A 14492-nucleotide genomic window follows, 5' to 3' on the forward strand; every position below is an offset into this window, starting at 1 on the left:
GATTGAGCAGCACTCGTGAGGGGAGCGTCAGATGCAGCCTCTGTCTTGGAGCTGCACAGCTACCATCCCTTCAAAACAGGATTTGGTAGACAAATGCAGCAAGACTAGTACTGTTATGCTCCCGGCATCTTTGCCATTTGTGGCAGTCCACTGACCGAATACAGACAGGTCCTATGGCAAGGCAGTTGTGGCCCTCCTGGGGCTGATTGATGAGCACAGAGGTGTCTGTGGTAGTTAGTATTCACATTCGACTGTCTGTACTTCAACAGTGAGACAGCTTCTTCCTCTATTGGCAGCAGCACTCCCAGGCAGGCATGATGGCTGCTTGATTTGTGCAATCTTTTGGTTGCAGTTATCTGCAGGAATCACACAGAGAAATATTAGGAAACACGCCCACAGCATGAGTCACTCCTGACTGCACTTTCGTTAGTAGCCAACTTTCCCTTGATGTTCCTCATGCCAGAAACATGCTGGACATCCCCTCAACAGTCTCTCCTCCTGCAGGGCCAGGTGGACTTTTTCCCTTTCTCAGTAGGCAAACAGGATATCCACTCATCCAGCAGAAGATGCACACTTAAGGTGATGTCCCGTCATCTCTGGAAGACTGGCTCTCAGGCAGACATCCTCTCTGGTTGAACAGCAGTCCATCGAGTACTGTGAAGAGCACTTACATCCTTGCTCATGAAGAACTTGGAATTGTAGCAAAGTTGTGTGGTTTGGATCCCACTTTTATACACATTTTCCAGACAGGGGATGTGGATCCACTGCTTCATGCTTTAGAACCTGTTTGGGTTTAGAATATCCCCGAAGGCGCCAGTCTGTATCCGGAAATGTACCATGCACCTCTAGGTGGTGCAGTGCCGCTCCAGGTTTGTCTCTTTCAACCTGTAAGAGACGGAGTACTCACTTACTTATGCCTATTACCCCTCCTGGGGTATAGGCCATCAACCAGGACTGCTCAGCCGTCTTGGTCTTTGGCTTTTCTTTCAGCCTGACTGCAGGCGTAGCCTTTCTCTTTGCAGTCAGCTTTTAGACCTCGATGCCAAGTGTTTCTTGGCCTTCCTCTTTTCCTTTTCCCTTGAGGATTACAAGTCAGGGCTTGCCTGGTGTTGTTTGATATGGGCATACAGAGGGGGTGTGACCTATCCAGCCCAAGTCTCTTTCATGATTTCTTCTTGGCCAGGAAACTGGGAAGTCTGCTGCCATGGGTCATTTCTGCTGATGGTGTTTTGCCAGCTGATTTGGAGAATTTTCCTCAAACGGACGTTGATGATCTGGATTTTGTTGCTCATGGTCACTATTGTCCTCCAGGTTTCTGCACCTTATAGAGGGACTAATTTTACATCACTGTTAAGAAGCCTGATCTTGGTTTGCCGCATTAGGTCTTTGGAGCTCCAGATCTTTTTTAGCTGAATGAATTTTGCTTTACCGATTTTCGCCTTGACGTTGGCATATGTGTGGTATTGTGGTCAAGTATCCTTAGGCCTAACATAGAGGATTGTAACACATTTGTTGTACACACAGTGATTAATAAATGAGACACGACTCAAAAAGGAGATCCGCACCAATTTTAGAAAAATAAGCTGCTTTCTTGCTTTATTTGTAGACATAGATCTGTGTTCAAAGGTAAGTACGTTTTTCATAAGAAATACTTTTCACTTTAAAAAGTGGACACTTTTTAAAAGCATATGCTTTTAAAATATTGTTAAATTATATTGTATAATTAATTATGGGAATTTTCATACATTATGGACCTTTTAAGTTCATGAACCATGTATGGTTTTTAACCATCAGTTGTAATTGTGTAAATACGCAGTTTGTTATTAATACATTTCTTTCTGTCTCTTACTTATGTATTATGAATAGATGAGCTATCTCCAAATTAAAAATATTAAATAAATAAATAAGTGCACACATACCAATTTTCAGTTCAGCAATATTAACCTATGGGAGGTAAACAAGAATGCAGTTTTATAGGTAAGTACACAACTTACAAATCCAGTCTTCAGTTTTCAGGTCAACAGATGGCAAGGTTTAAGTTAGCACAAAGACTGCACTACCAGTGGCATAGAGACGGCTGGTGCAGAGCTGAAAATCAGAGTTGGGTACACAATGTTAACCAATGGAGGTTGGGGTGATTGGAGATGTACTGTTACTGGTAGGTAAAAGCGGTGTTGGGGTTCAATTTCCTGGTGTTTAGGCAAGCACTTGCATGCTAACACACTGTCAGGTGCCCAATGCAAACCAATAGGGATCAGTTTCAGAAACATGCTGCAGTCTCTGGCCAGGAGGCAAGACCAAGGAAACTTAACAGCTGCCCAGGTACGTACTGTTGTTTGGGGAAGTAGCGACACCGTTGGTCAAGCTCCCCTCTTCCTAGGGGGTTTGGGAGCAGGGGTGTTCGTAGACGTCTGAAAAGGCTTACCGGAGCTGGTCACAGTTAGGGGGGTTGTTGTACAGAGGCTGCAGGCGTCGACATGGAGTCTTGCAGGGGTCAATGATGGACTCTCATTCAGAATCGCTGGGGAATCTTAGCAGGACTGGTGGGCCACTTGGACTCTGGCCATGGGCGTCCACTGCAGAGGTGGGTATGGTGGGCAGTTTTGCGGTTCCTCAGGGCAGAGCTCTTGTTCTTTCAAGATGGTTTCTTCTGGACAGGTCCGCTGTCCATGGGAGTTCTTGATCTTTATTGAAGGCAGACCGTTCTACCAGGATTTTGGATGTCGCTAGGCTTGTAGGATGAGTCAACTTTTGTAGCAGGGACGAAAGGCAGCAGACAGGCCGGCAGGGCTGACGCCGACTAAATCACTGGCCCTTCTCCTTTCTTTTTTGTTGCGGCTCTTCAGTGTCCTGCCTTCATAGGTCATCAGAAATCTCCCTTACAGGGTCTGGGGGTGCCACCTAAATACTAGATTTAGGGGCGTTACAGCGGAGTGACAGGTAGGAACCAATAGGTCCCTTACCTGGAGTGTCTTCACCCTATAATATCCCAGCCTTGTGTGGGAGGGGGGCATAGTCCTGGCCCTGTTTGGATAAGCCCCACGATCTTTAAGACAGTGGGGACCAAAATGTGCTTCACTTCGCCTCAAGCACCTGAGGGTTGGAGTTGGGGAAGGGAGTCACACCTCCTATTCTCATCTAGTTATCCCGCCTATCCCTCCCCCTGCCAAAAGTGGAGGTTTGAACTCGGGTCTGCCATCTGCTGCTAGCAGCAGAGGCTGGGGTCTCATTACAAAGGCAGCAATACCATTGAAGCTTCTCTCTCGAACACTGTGCCTTCCTGGAGGACTAGTTGTGGCTCCTCCGTCCAGGACAGGCTTTGTTTCTGGCCTCCAAGAGCAAAGGCTCCCACCCAATGGGTACAGAAACATGTCTAGTGGGGGCAGGCCGCCTAAAACCAGTCGGAGACCACACCAGGGTTGGCAGGTTTTCAGGGGGCACCTCTGAGGTGCTCTCTGGGTACATGTTCTAATAAATCCAACACAGACATCAGTGTGGGTTTATTAAGAGGAGTTGTTTGGTACCAAACACTCATGGGTTCAGTGAAGCCACCATGGTGCTGGGGAACTCGAGTTGTTGAGCTTCCTGCCCGTGTACTCTCTATGGCTTCCCTTTCACTCACAATATGAAGAATAGATTAACATTTTGTAAGGGTATATCTGCTCATGTAGATATGCCCACACCAGAGATGTAGTCTAACCTGCCTTAGGGCTTGTAAGGCCTGCTGAAGGGGTGACTTACCTATACCTTATGCAAAAAGAACAATTGGACAGAATGCAGAACAATGTCATACATTCACCAGACATCTGGGCCTAAATCCATAGTTTTTTTTTTATCCCCATGCCATTCTAGTTTGATCCCAGCCATATGCAAATCAGTCTTGACCCTGCGCCCCATGGGAACAGTTGAGCCCGAACTGCCAGGCCAGGTCCTGCCTGGACTGGAAACAAGCATCCTAGGACCGGTTTCAGAGTTTGACCCCTCACATACTTTCTCGCTTTAAGTGCGCTGGGTATGCCCTGACGTGGGTCCCTTGCTCACTGTTGCAATGGGTTCAAGCTATCCTGGCTGATGAACATCCATCACTTAACAGAACTAACTCAATGAGGGTGAAATTATTGTCTTGTAAACCAATAGAACATGTGCAAAATGCCTTTGCCCACAACACTTAAATAATCTGTGGATAGTAGAGGCATGGGGCAATGCCTTACTTTTACAATGGTTCATATGATCTTTATTTAGGCAGTTGCTTGAATAAAACTGTACTACTTCCGTCTTGGCACTCCTCAGAAACCAGTTAAGGTTTAGCCTAATGTTCACCCCCTTTGTTCTAAAAATAATGACTTTTCTCTTAGATATGTTTATTTTTAAAATGTGTTCCTCCTCGTATTTTTCCAAAGTATAAAGACGTCTTTGAAGGTCTATTGGGGGTTAGCCAACAAAATACCATTGTCTGCATAACGAAGACAACCTACATTACTCCAGTATTGGAACTTTCTTAGATTCACTTGCTTGAATCATTCCCCATTGTCGAAATTGGAGTCCCGAGTCCCACGGTACCTTGTAATAGCAATACAATGTTAAACATAAACTAGAAAGGCCCTGGGCCCTTCAGTTTTGTTACACATCATAGTAATTTTTAAAAACGAGACTAGACTTTGGTTTCATCTAATCCTATTGCCTTGCCCTCTTGAACACTCCTGTGAGAAGCTCCTGTCTCTCAGATTTTCTACTGCATATCCTGATAGGGGGGTCTCCACTGAGCTCTGCTCGGTTAAACCTGTTCTCAACAATACTAAACAATTCCAAACCTCCTGATTTTCCTCAGAGATCTACAGATTATTCTCAAAATCAACTTGTCTGTATTTCTTGACTTCAATTCTGGCTTCATCTCCGATTTTAAAAAATAAGGGTCTTTTCAAGGACTGTTATACCTGTGGAAAGACAAGGCTTCATTCAGATGACCCTCATCAGGACTTCATATATTGCCTTTATCCAGCACATTAGGCCAAATAATGTAAGGTATGTCATACCTATTGTACTAAAACTCTGTAGGATTGTGAAGGGTGGCTGCTGACAACAGTGTGGACTCTCCAACCTCCTTAAGCAAGTCACAGACGAGGGAGAGATCATCTCATTTTCACTCTTCTCTAGAGCAGCTTAATGAGCCTAAAAAAAACCACTCATGAGTCTTAAAAGAAAGGTATTTCTCCTGTATTGCAATCTTTCATATATTCACATGCGACTCACCCTCCTCCCCTAGAAAGCTTGCCTTCTCTGTCTCTCTTTGGGGTGTATTTCCAACAATTGCACTTTGAAAATCTGAAATACTGGACCTTCTCACAGGGGTTCTGTAGAGGGCAAAGAAATATGATTGGTCGAAATCTAAGTTTGGTCTTTTTTTTAAAATGACTGATAGGTTACAAAAATGTAAGAGCCTAGGGCCTTTAAGTCTATGTTGAACATAGTATTGCTATTATAAGGTACCGTGGGACTCAGGGAATGATTCAAGCATGTTAATCTAGGAAAGAGTCCAATACTGGAGAACAACAGTTACAGGTAAGTAACTTATTTTCTTAATTAGACCAAATTTAGGAAGGTCCCTCTTTACCAGACCAACTCGATGAGGTAAAGCATGAGTGTACGAGAACAGAAGAGGCGCAAGCACGAACCTCTGGTTTGAGCCATTATGCGTCACCACTCTCCTTGACAAACCATAGTTCCCTCCCATCAAAACCTGAGTCAAGGTGTAGGAATGTATGGCAATTATTAGCTTTAAAAGGTGAGCAGGAATCCCTAACACTGGCAGTTTTCTTCACAACTTCCCTGGTCAACCCTGTCTAATGCTGAGGAGAAATCAATAAAAGTGGAATACATGGGCATGCCCCTAGACTGAGAATACTTTTCTATTAAGGTTTGCAGAGCCATAAACAAAAGTACTACAGTTTTGCTGAAAAACCGTCTGCTAAGCAGGTATGAGAGTATTGCTAAACGCACATTCTTGAAGATGAAGTAGTATGCTTTTGGCAAATAATTTGCTTAGAAGGGCTATTTGTCTATATCTGGTGCAAGATGTTGTCGGTCTTTATTATGTAAGGGTACAGAGATGCTTCCATTCCAGGAGGATGTAATATCACCAGACAAGTAGTAGTGCTGGAACAATGAGCATAAGAAGTAGCCTATAAAGAGGCCTCAGGTTAATGCAGTAGTATGGACTTATTTTGGTCTGCTACAAGTGCTCAGGAAGTTCCTCCATTTTGTCTCTCTCTGGTAGGAAACTGGTAGTACAAGCTCTGATAACATCTAGACTTGTCTATGGCAATGTAATGTACCTGGGCCTACCTGAATATTTAATCAGGAAGCTGCAGCTGATCCAAAATGCAGCAGCCTGAACGCTTCTTGCTTGCTCCGGTATCCCCCTATCTTAGAGAGCTGCATTGGCTTCCTATTAGGAAGAGGATTCTTTTCAAGACCTTTCTATAGATCCACAGAGCTCTTCATCAGTCCGAAGCAGGGTACCTGAGAGCAAGAATGTGTTTGTATGCTCCCTCCATGTGTCTGCGCTCAGCCAACCTGTTTCTGGCCAAAATCCCAATGATGTGTAGGTCCAGAACAGGAGGCAAGTCCTTTTCATTTTTAGCACTATCTTTTTGGAATAAACTCCTTTTGGTTTTAAGATGCATTTCATCTACCCTCCAGTTCCGGAAGAAGTTTAAAACATGGCTTTTTTTGCATGATGGATGTTGCTTCTCTCAGTTTCTCCTCACTGGTAGTGCCGAGCGCCAGGACACTCCTCTGAGTAAAAGTGTGCAATAGAAATGCCTTTTACATTACATTACATTGTAGAAGGATCAGGAGATTCAGACTCGACAGGAGATAGACTCCACAGAAATACTTGCAGACCTTCTTTTTTTTAACTTACATTTCATAATTGAACGTTTCTTTTGCCTCTCCCCCTTTCGACTTACCACTTTATTGAAGATTGGAAAGATGGGTAAGGTTTTTTATGTGAACTGTGCCTCTGGTTCATCCCAGTTACACCCCTGAAATAAATATTTCAACGAATATACATTGTCCTCCTAAGTTACCTCAAGGCATACCCACTTTGATACCAATTTCTTTTGACCCAACATTAACCATATTACTGACTTGAGTGACCTGTGATTTCAACTCATTTACTTTTTGCCCCTGCATTTGACTTAAACCAGAGGAAGTAAGATGTTGAACCCCAACAAAATTGGGGACAGCACATCTAACATATGATCAGAATTGGAGACCGCTTTTTCTAACAAAGATAAAATAGAAGATACTTCTTTCTCTATACAAAACATAACTCGGATGAAGCATTTCCCTCACCATCCCCTTCTAGGTAGGACGTCTGCACGTTCCATTGTGCTCTTGAGGGCACAAATGATTCACAAATCATTGAGTTCATTAAATTCAGCAAGACTAACAGGCCCTTAGTGAAGTTGTACTACTATAAAATGCATGCATAGATGGGCAGCTGAGCAAACATTGCGAGGCCTTGCCAAAATCGCCCCACTGCTCCCTCAAACTCACCCCCCCCCGAAGCTGCAGATGATTTCAAACATGCCTCCCGAAGCCGATCCTGATGATTAAAAGCACCTATGTCTTGCAAAGTGAAGTTTTCCGACCCAGCAAGCCGCTTGCCAAGCACCTCACTATGAGAGCCAAAATAAATTTCTTATGAGATGTTTGTTTTTTAAAGCTGCAAAGATATTTTGTCCAAAGTTCGAATCCATAGGATCTACCTGAGCAGGACCTCTGGTTGCCAGGAGGGCCACTTGCGGAGTTCGATTTAGTATAGCTATGTAAAAGCCTCCAGCTCCACCTAGTTCAACTCAGGATAACTACATGGGTCGAGTTCCCTGGCAACAGCTCCTGCTTCTGCTAAGTCAGGGATTCCACGCAGTAGACTTATCTTTAATGAGGAGCGAGAACTTTGGCCAACTCGACCTCCCTTACATGTAAGAGCACATTTAGAGAGTGAAGGGTCCAAATGCACATCAACAACTTGATCCATACCTGCAGCCATCTTCTGTTTTATCCTCCTCTCTCCTACTCGGAAGAAAAAAGATTGAAATTGAAGGATGGGACTTCAGGTGAGACAACTGAGACTTCTTCTGACAAATAGTTTAAAAAATATATATATATTAGGAATTTATTGGGTGGATTCGTTGCAGCAATCAAACGACCAGAGTGTGGCGTCCTTAATATCATTTTAACAAGGCCAGGTGAGAAGATGGAGAACACCACCACACTAAAACTAGGGGAGGAGGGAGAGCAATTCCCAACAGCCCTAGTCTTCATGCATCAGCTATGAATTATTTGTGGCAGTATATGCTGTACTAATATAAGACAAGACCAGAGTAAAAAAGTCACTCGCAACTGTGTCTGCCAATAACTACGCACTAATCGCTCAACAGAGCTATCAATAACTGCTGTAAATTAGCAATAACAATTACTTGCCTTGTAATAGTCCTAGCAGATAGCCACTATTTGACTTTCAATCTCCGACTCCTGGAAAGCCAACAAGGGAAAGGAGGACTTAGTTGGAGCACACAGGCAACCTCACAAGCCATGCCCAGACTTAGCTGGGCTGCCTCCGGAAGGCCCGGACTTGAGCTCTCTGTTTATACAGGCGCTGATGACAGTTGTTGACACTGTTTTGCCAAGTACCAGTGTTAACACCAACTTGCTGCATCCAGGACACCAACTTAAAACGAAACCACTTCAACACCAAACTGCTACCCACAAGCCCACAAGCCACAACTGGGCCGCCAGCACATTTCACCTCCTCTCTCCAACCACGCACTATCTGATGCCATCTGTAACTCACCAAACGCAGCCCTGTCACCCACCCGCAGCAACCTATCCCAACTCACCTCCCCACTACTTCGTGAGAGGGCCAGGTTCAGTGTACCAATCAGCCTATCAATCCTCTTGTATAGAGAACGTGGTGCACCATAAAAGGAATGCACCCTTGTAGTCTTGTTGCAGCTGTGCCACATGTCCACTAGTCCCCAATTCTGCAACTAGTTTTTCAGCGATTAGGCATTCGAGGAGGCAGTCGTAGAGGGCAATGGAGGGAACAAATGGTCTAGGGCGATATCTGGTGCACTATTAAAATCAACACCTAATAACGATGGAACTCCACTCCAACGCGACCCATGGAACTCCACTCCAACGTGACAGGACTCCGGAAAGCACATCCAGGAATTGTACCTAATCAGTGTTGGGGGGAGTATATGCTGCCCAGCAAGACATGACAACCATCTATTCTGCCATTCACAAGGACATATCTGCCCTCCGGGCGAATGGCCATCCTGTCCTGCTTATATGCGTTCCCCGGATGCACCCAGATCAAAAGCCCGTGGGTGTAGGAGGTGAAATCATTGATGAACATCTGTCCACTCCAAAGGCGCTGTAACCTAGCCACTTCAGGGCTCATCAACTGGAACTTTTGCAGCAGAGCTGCATATACAAAGTGGCGTTTGAGGTATGAATAAATGGCATATCTACGTGCAGGGGTATGTATACTGCGTACATTCCAAATTAGCACTTTAGAGGATGTCATATGTGTTGATGTGTGTGGGGGAAGGACAGGACGAGCAATAGGTATGAACCATCGTAAGTGGGCAGCGGTGATGTTCAGCGGGAGGAAGGGCAAAAGCAGGGAGACCAGGCAGCAAGCATAAAGCTGAAATAAGAAAGCATAACAAGGTAAAAAAAAAAACTACAAAAATTAATGAATATCAGATGTGCAGTATGCCAAATGAGCGCCCGCCCAAACAAATCTGAAGTAAACATTTAGGTACTGATCAAAACTCTGCAGCTCAGATACAAGAGGCGGTTAATACCCTTTGTGTGATCAACAGTTAGTGCCTATACAGAGTAATGGGCTAATTCGATGTAGATCAACTGTGTCAATATTTCCTGTTGAAAGAAAATAATCAGGATTAACGTAAGTCATGAAGAGAAAGGGGCATAGAGTTTCAGCTCGCCATGTGTCCATGGGGTGCAAGATTTTAAGGCGAGTCCTAGGTGACCATTCTTCACTCTGTGTGTGAGATAGGTGAATGATAGACAAGGCACAGAGCAGGTCAAAAAATGTCATCAGCTGTTTGTGGAGTCACCTCCGTAGGGGGCAAGCAGTTTGCCTGGAGTTGACAGAACTCTTATCGCTGGAGGACCAGGGCAGATCCTCTGCAGGGCCCTATTGTCTTGTTTTGTCTGTGAGAGCAGCAGTCTGTTGCAACGCTGTGCACCACTCTCTAATGATCTGTTCCAAATCGGGCCCCAACTTAGGGGCCGAAGATCGGTGCCATCCAGATGGACCGTGGCAATCTCCAATGTGTGCACCTTCTGCACCAGCATTGTGAGGGACATAGGTTTCCAGCGAGTGACAAGCCTCATCAGGCGAGATGAAAAAGTGTGTGGTTTTGCTCGGGACCACAGGGAGATGCGCCGGGAACAGCAGCAAGTATTTCAGCTCTAATTTGTGGAAGCAGCGTTTCACCCCGAGATGGGTGCTGCATCAGCATTGGGCTCTTAACATTACATGTGCATTGGCCAGCTTTATCTTCTGAAGTTTTCTGGTTTCACACAGGATTGAGTCACAGAAATGCTGTAACCGGAGTACTCCTGGAGGAGTATTGGATTCAGGCGGGGGCTTTCTTGTCAGGACTCTTTGCAGCCGTTCAGTAGTGAAGTACTGTGAGAAGGTGTGTGGGGGAAGCGTATTCCACAGCCACTGCTCCAGATATTGCACAGCGCCTCAGCACTCTTTCCCCTTAGGGAGACCCACAATCCGAACATTGTTTTATCCTCAATCTTCCCTCAGTGTCTTCAGCCCTCCACTCCAAGACATCAATACGCTTAAACAGGGCCTATATGAAAGAGTGCGTATGTTGCACTTGCACTTGCGGTTGCAGGCCAGCAAGATTGTATTCCATTGTGTCCACCCTGTCAACAAGTTTTCGATGATATGCATGCAGAAGTGCGAGATCCGTAGCCACAGTGGGCAGGACCATTGCACATTGTTATTATTTGGTTCCCTTGGTTCTGTTTTATGCATCTATTCTAAGGTAAGGAATCAGCGGGTTAGTAGTATCCATCAGGAGAACAGGTTACTTTTGGTAACTCTTTCTAGTGGATATTCTGTTTAACAGCAGATTCCTCACTGCCCTCCAACTTCCCTGTTCTGAGGAGTGGCCTATTTTAACATGTGAAAAGGTCCTTAGTTATTACTTACCACACTGGTACCAACAATTGTTGCACAGTCCGTGTCTGAAAGAGCAAAAGAGTCATACAAGAATTTGATGTTAGCTAGCAGGGTTGGTGCATACATGCAGCTCCACTATGTCACTTCTGGGGCTGTATAGAGCCAGTGTGGAGCTGCACGCCGCCTTCTAGTGCAGCAATGCAGAAGCATTGATGAGATAGTTTTTACTTCCAGTCTGGCACCTGGGTAGTATTCTAAGAGAGAAATCTGTAGTTAAATAGCATATCCACCAAAATTGAGCGCTACCAAAGCTAAGTAAATTCTTCATCCACCAGTGGTCATAGAGTTTACAGCTTCCCAGCTCTGCACCTACTGATACCCAGGGATAAAAATACAATCTAAGGTAACCTGATGCATTTGGTTTTAAGGTAGGTATCACAAGTCATCTCAAAACCTCTTCGTCAAAGTAAAACAACGTGCACCATGGCCCAACATTAGATGGCAGATGTGTGCACAGAAAACCTGAATGTTACAGGTAAGTAGCATTTTCTTCCAGCGTAGTACCCACTTTTATTTGTATCTTTTTGTAAAGTGCTTCAAGATCCTCCCTCTTAAGGATATTTTTCATATGGTGGTGGTAATTTGTGGTGAGAACTATTCCATGGGAGATCTAGCGTTGTAAGTGAGTAACTTTCTAAAAGAAATTGCCTTCACCGCGCTCATTTGTTGTGTGCTTTTTTCAGGAAATGATTACTGTTTTCTTTGCCAAAATGTTCCCTAATGTTTTTTGTTGACATTTTTTCAGCTGTTGACAGTGTGTTGAAGAGAATGACTATTATTGGCGTTATACTATCATTCCGTTCACTAGCACAAGAAGCACTTAGAGATGTAAGACACATGTTTGCTTTCATTTTGAAATTTGATTGTTGGTGATTTTGTATGAATAAATATATGAATGTAATATATTTGTTATGGATGGCTCTCTGTGAGCACCATTATTGTCAATACCGGATCCTAAACCTGGTTATTAAATGCTAGCATGTAGCAACAGTGGATAACAAAAGTTGCTCTCCCACCATTGTTACCTTATAAAGAAATTCCAGTGTGCTTTCACAGAGCTCCTTGAGTACAGTGCTGGTACAGCTTTGGGAGGCCCATATGCAGAGCACCCGCTGGCAGTGTGCGTCGGTAATCAGAATCACTTTGTGTGTATGTATATATATATATATATATATATATATATATATATATATATATATATATATATATATATACACTTTTCACCTCGCTTTCACTCCAAATCCTCTCATGGACAAACGAGCGTGGACCCAATATATTTCGCGCATTTCTTTATTTAGCCAGCGCTGCCATAACGCATTTCGGGAGATCCCTCCCATGATCACATGACAACCCAAAGGCATCACCATTCACTTTTTAAAGTGCAAGTGCAGCCATTAAATGAACATAGTGGAAATACTTTGTTTGGGCACATCTTCCAATTAAATTCCTCATCAATTGCTTTATCATTTTTTTAAAAACACAATATAAAAAATGTAATATCAGTTTTTTACATCAATCCCTTATGGAACCTTCCAATTATGGAATTCATAATAGAAGAAAAATTAATTGCATAAATGCTATTAGTGCCATTGTATACCACCATGAATTGACAGTGAACTTATTCAAGTGCCTAATAAATAATAATAATAGTGCAATACCATACAGTGAATAAGCAATAAATAGTCATTTCATTACTCAGTTTGCCAGCAAAGTGACGTACCATTTGTGCAAAAATTGCAGGAATATAAAGTGCAAAGGGAACTCAGGACAGTCAATCTATCTTGCATATAATTGCCAGGGGCAATCCATAGATAAAATAATTATAAATATCAGAAGTATCAAAAATATATATACTTTCTATATAATGATTCTAAAAACTTATCCTAATAAATGGGTTACAAAAATTATACTATCCTTAAATACATTTCCACTTTAAAATTCATAAGCTTTCATTTGATGAAACGAACAGATGTCTGATTGCATTTCTCCAAAATCGTGTCAAACATACCTCATCAATGGTCCCTTCTCAGTAGTTTATTTCATTATAGTGTTGCATCAGTTAACCTCTGAGTATTAAAATCTGAGTATTAAAATGTTTACATGTATTAGAGGAAGGTATGCAGGTCTTCACTAATATTAAGACCATTCGGATGTTTTGAATCAAACCGTAGGATATAAGATATTTCCAACCTTCTTAGTGTGCATTCCCTGTGTATATATATATATATATATATATATATATATATATATATATATATATATATATATATATATATATATATATATATATATATATATGTGTGTGTGTGTTAGGTGTGAATCCCCCACTGAAACATGGAGATGCTTTTCACCTCTGAGTTCTAAGTGACATCTGATACAACTCAAGCTTTGCTTTCGTTGTCTATTTGACATTCTCCTTAATCACCGTACCCATCTAAAATTCTATATGTGTAAAATGGTATACCACAACATTCATTTTCTATGAAATAGTTGCTTTTATGCATATTTTTCATGAGATTATTTTCAAGTTGTTCAAGCTTGGATTATTGGTAACTGCACCCTCAAATTATCTTTTTTTAATCAATTTTCAATGCTTTTTTCAAGGATCTGTAACTGAGCACACAACCAATAGAAAGAAGTGAATGGACAAGAGAAAGAACTGTACTGAAAGATTCAATCCCGTCAAGATGTCATCCTAGACCAAATGTTATTCCCCTAAAATTAATTGAAAACATTTGCAAGCCTGTGCCTTCCTAGTAGATGCTTAATTCCTAAAAGCAGCAGAACACTCTCATGAGAATCTGACACACCTGACTGAACAAACTCTTTCTAAACCACAATTTTTTTCTCTCAACAAACAGTCTGGAATTCCTCAACATTCCCTGTTAATGTGGCACTCTCTGCATAGTTAGATGGCAAAAAATAACTTTACATGCTGAGTCTCCAAACAAACGCCAAAGATCAACACCTCAGCAAAATATATCATTTTTCAAAGAGGGTCTACCCTCCCATTTTCCATTTGCCATCCATTTCATGAAGGATTGCCATTACAGCCACTGATAGGTTTGGGGTGCTTATGTAGTCTGAAGGTGTACATATAGATTTTTGACCCACACTGGGCCCCTTTAGTTATCAAAATTGACATTTGCTATTAACAAATTCAGCATTTTTACTCCTACCCTACTCC

The 14492-nt window shown here is 42.8% G+C and overlaps 1 protein-coding gene across 1 annotated transcript in view; it reads left to right on the forward strand.

Moving 5' to 3' along the window:
- The window catches only part of NCKAP1 (NCK associated protein 1), a 649223-nt gene that overhangs the window by 482657 nt on the left and 152074 nt on the right, over positions 1 to 14492 (forward strand). The window contains exon 25 of the mRNA XM_086955458.1: positions 12051 to 12133. Coding sequence (XP_086811584.1) covers positions 12051 to 12133 — 83 coding nt within the window. The remainder of the gene's footprint in view (positions 1 to 12050; positions 12134 to 14492) is intronic.

The sequence above is a fragment of the Lissotriton vulgaris genome, chromosome 2_1 (assembly GCF_964263255.1).
Source record: "Lissotriton vulgaris chromosome 2_1, aLisVul1.2, whole genome shotgun sequence".
In the NCBI taxonomy this organism is placed as follows: Eukaryota; Metazoa; Chordata; class Amphibia; order Caudata; family Salamandridae; genus Lissotriton; species Lissotriton vulgaris.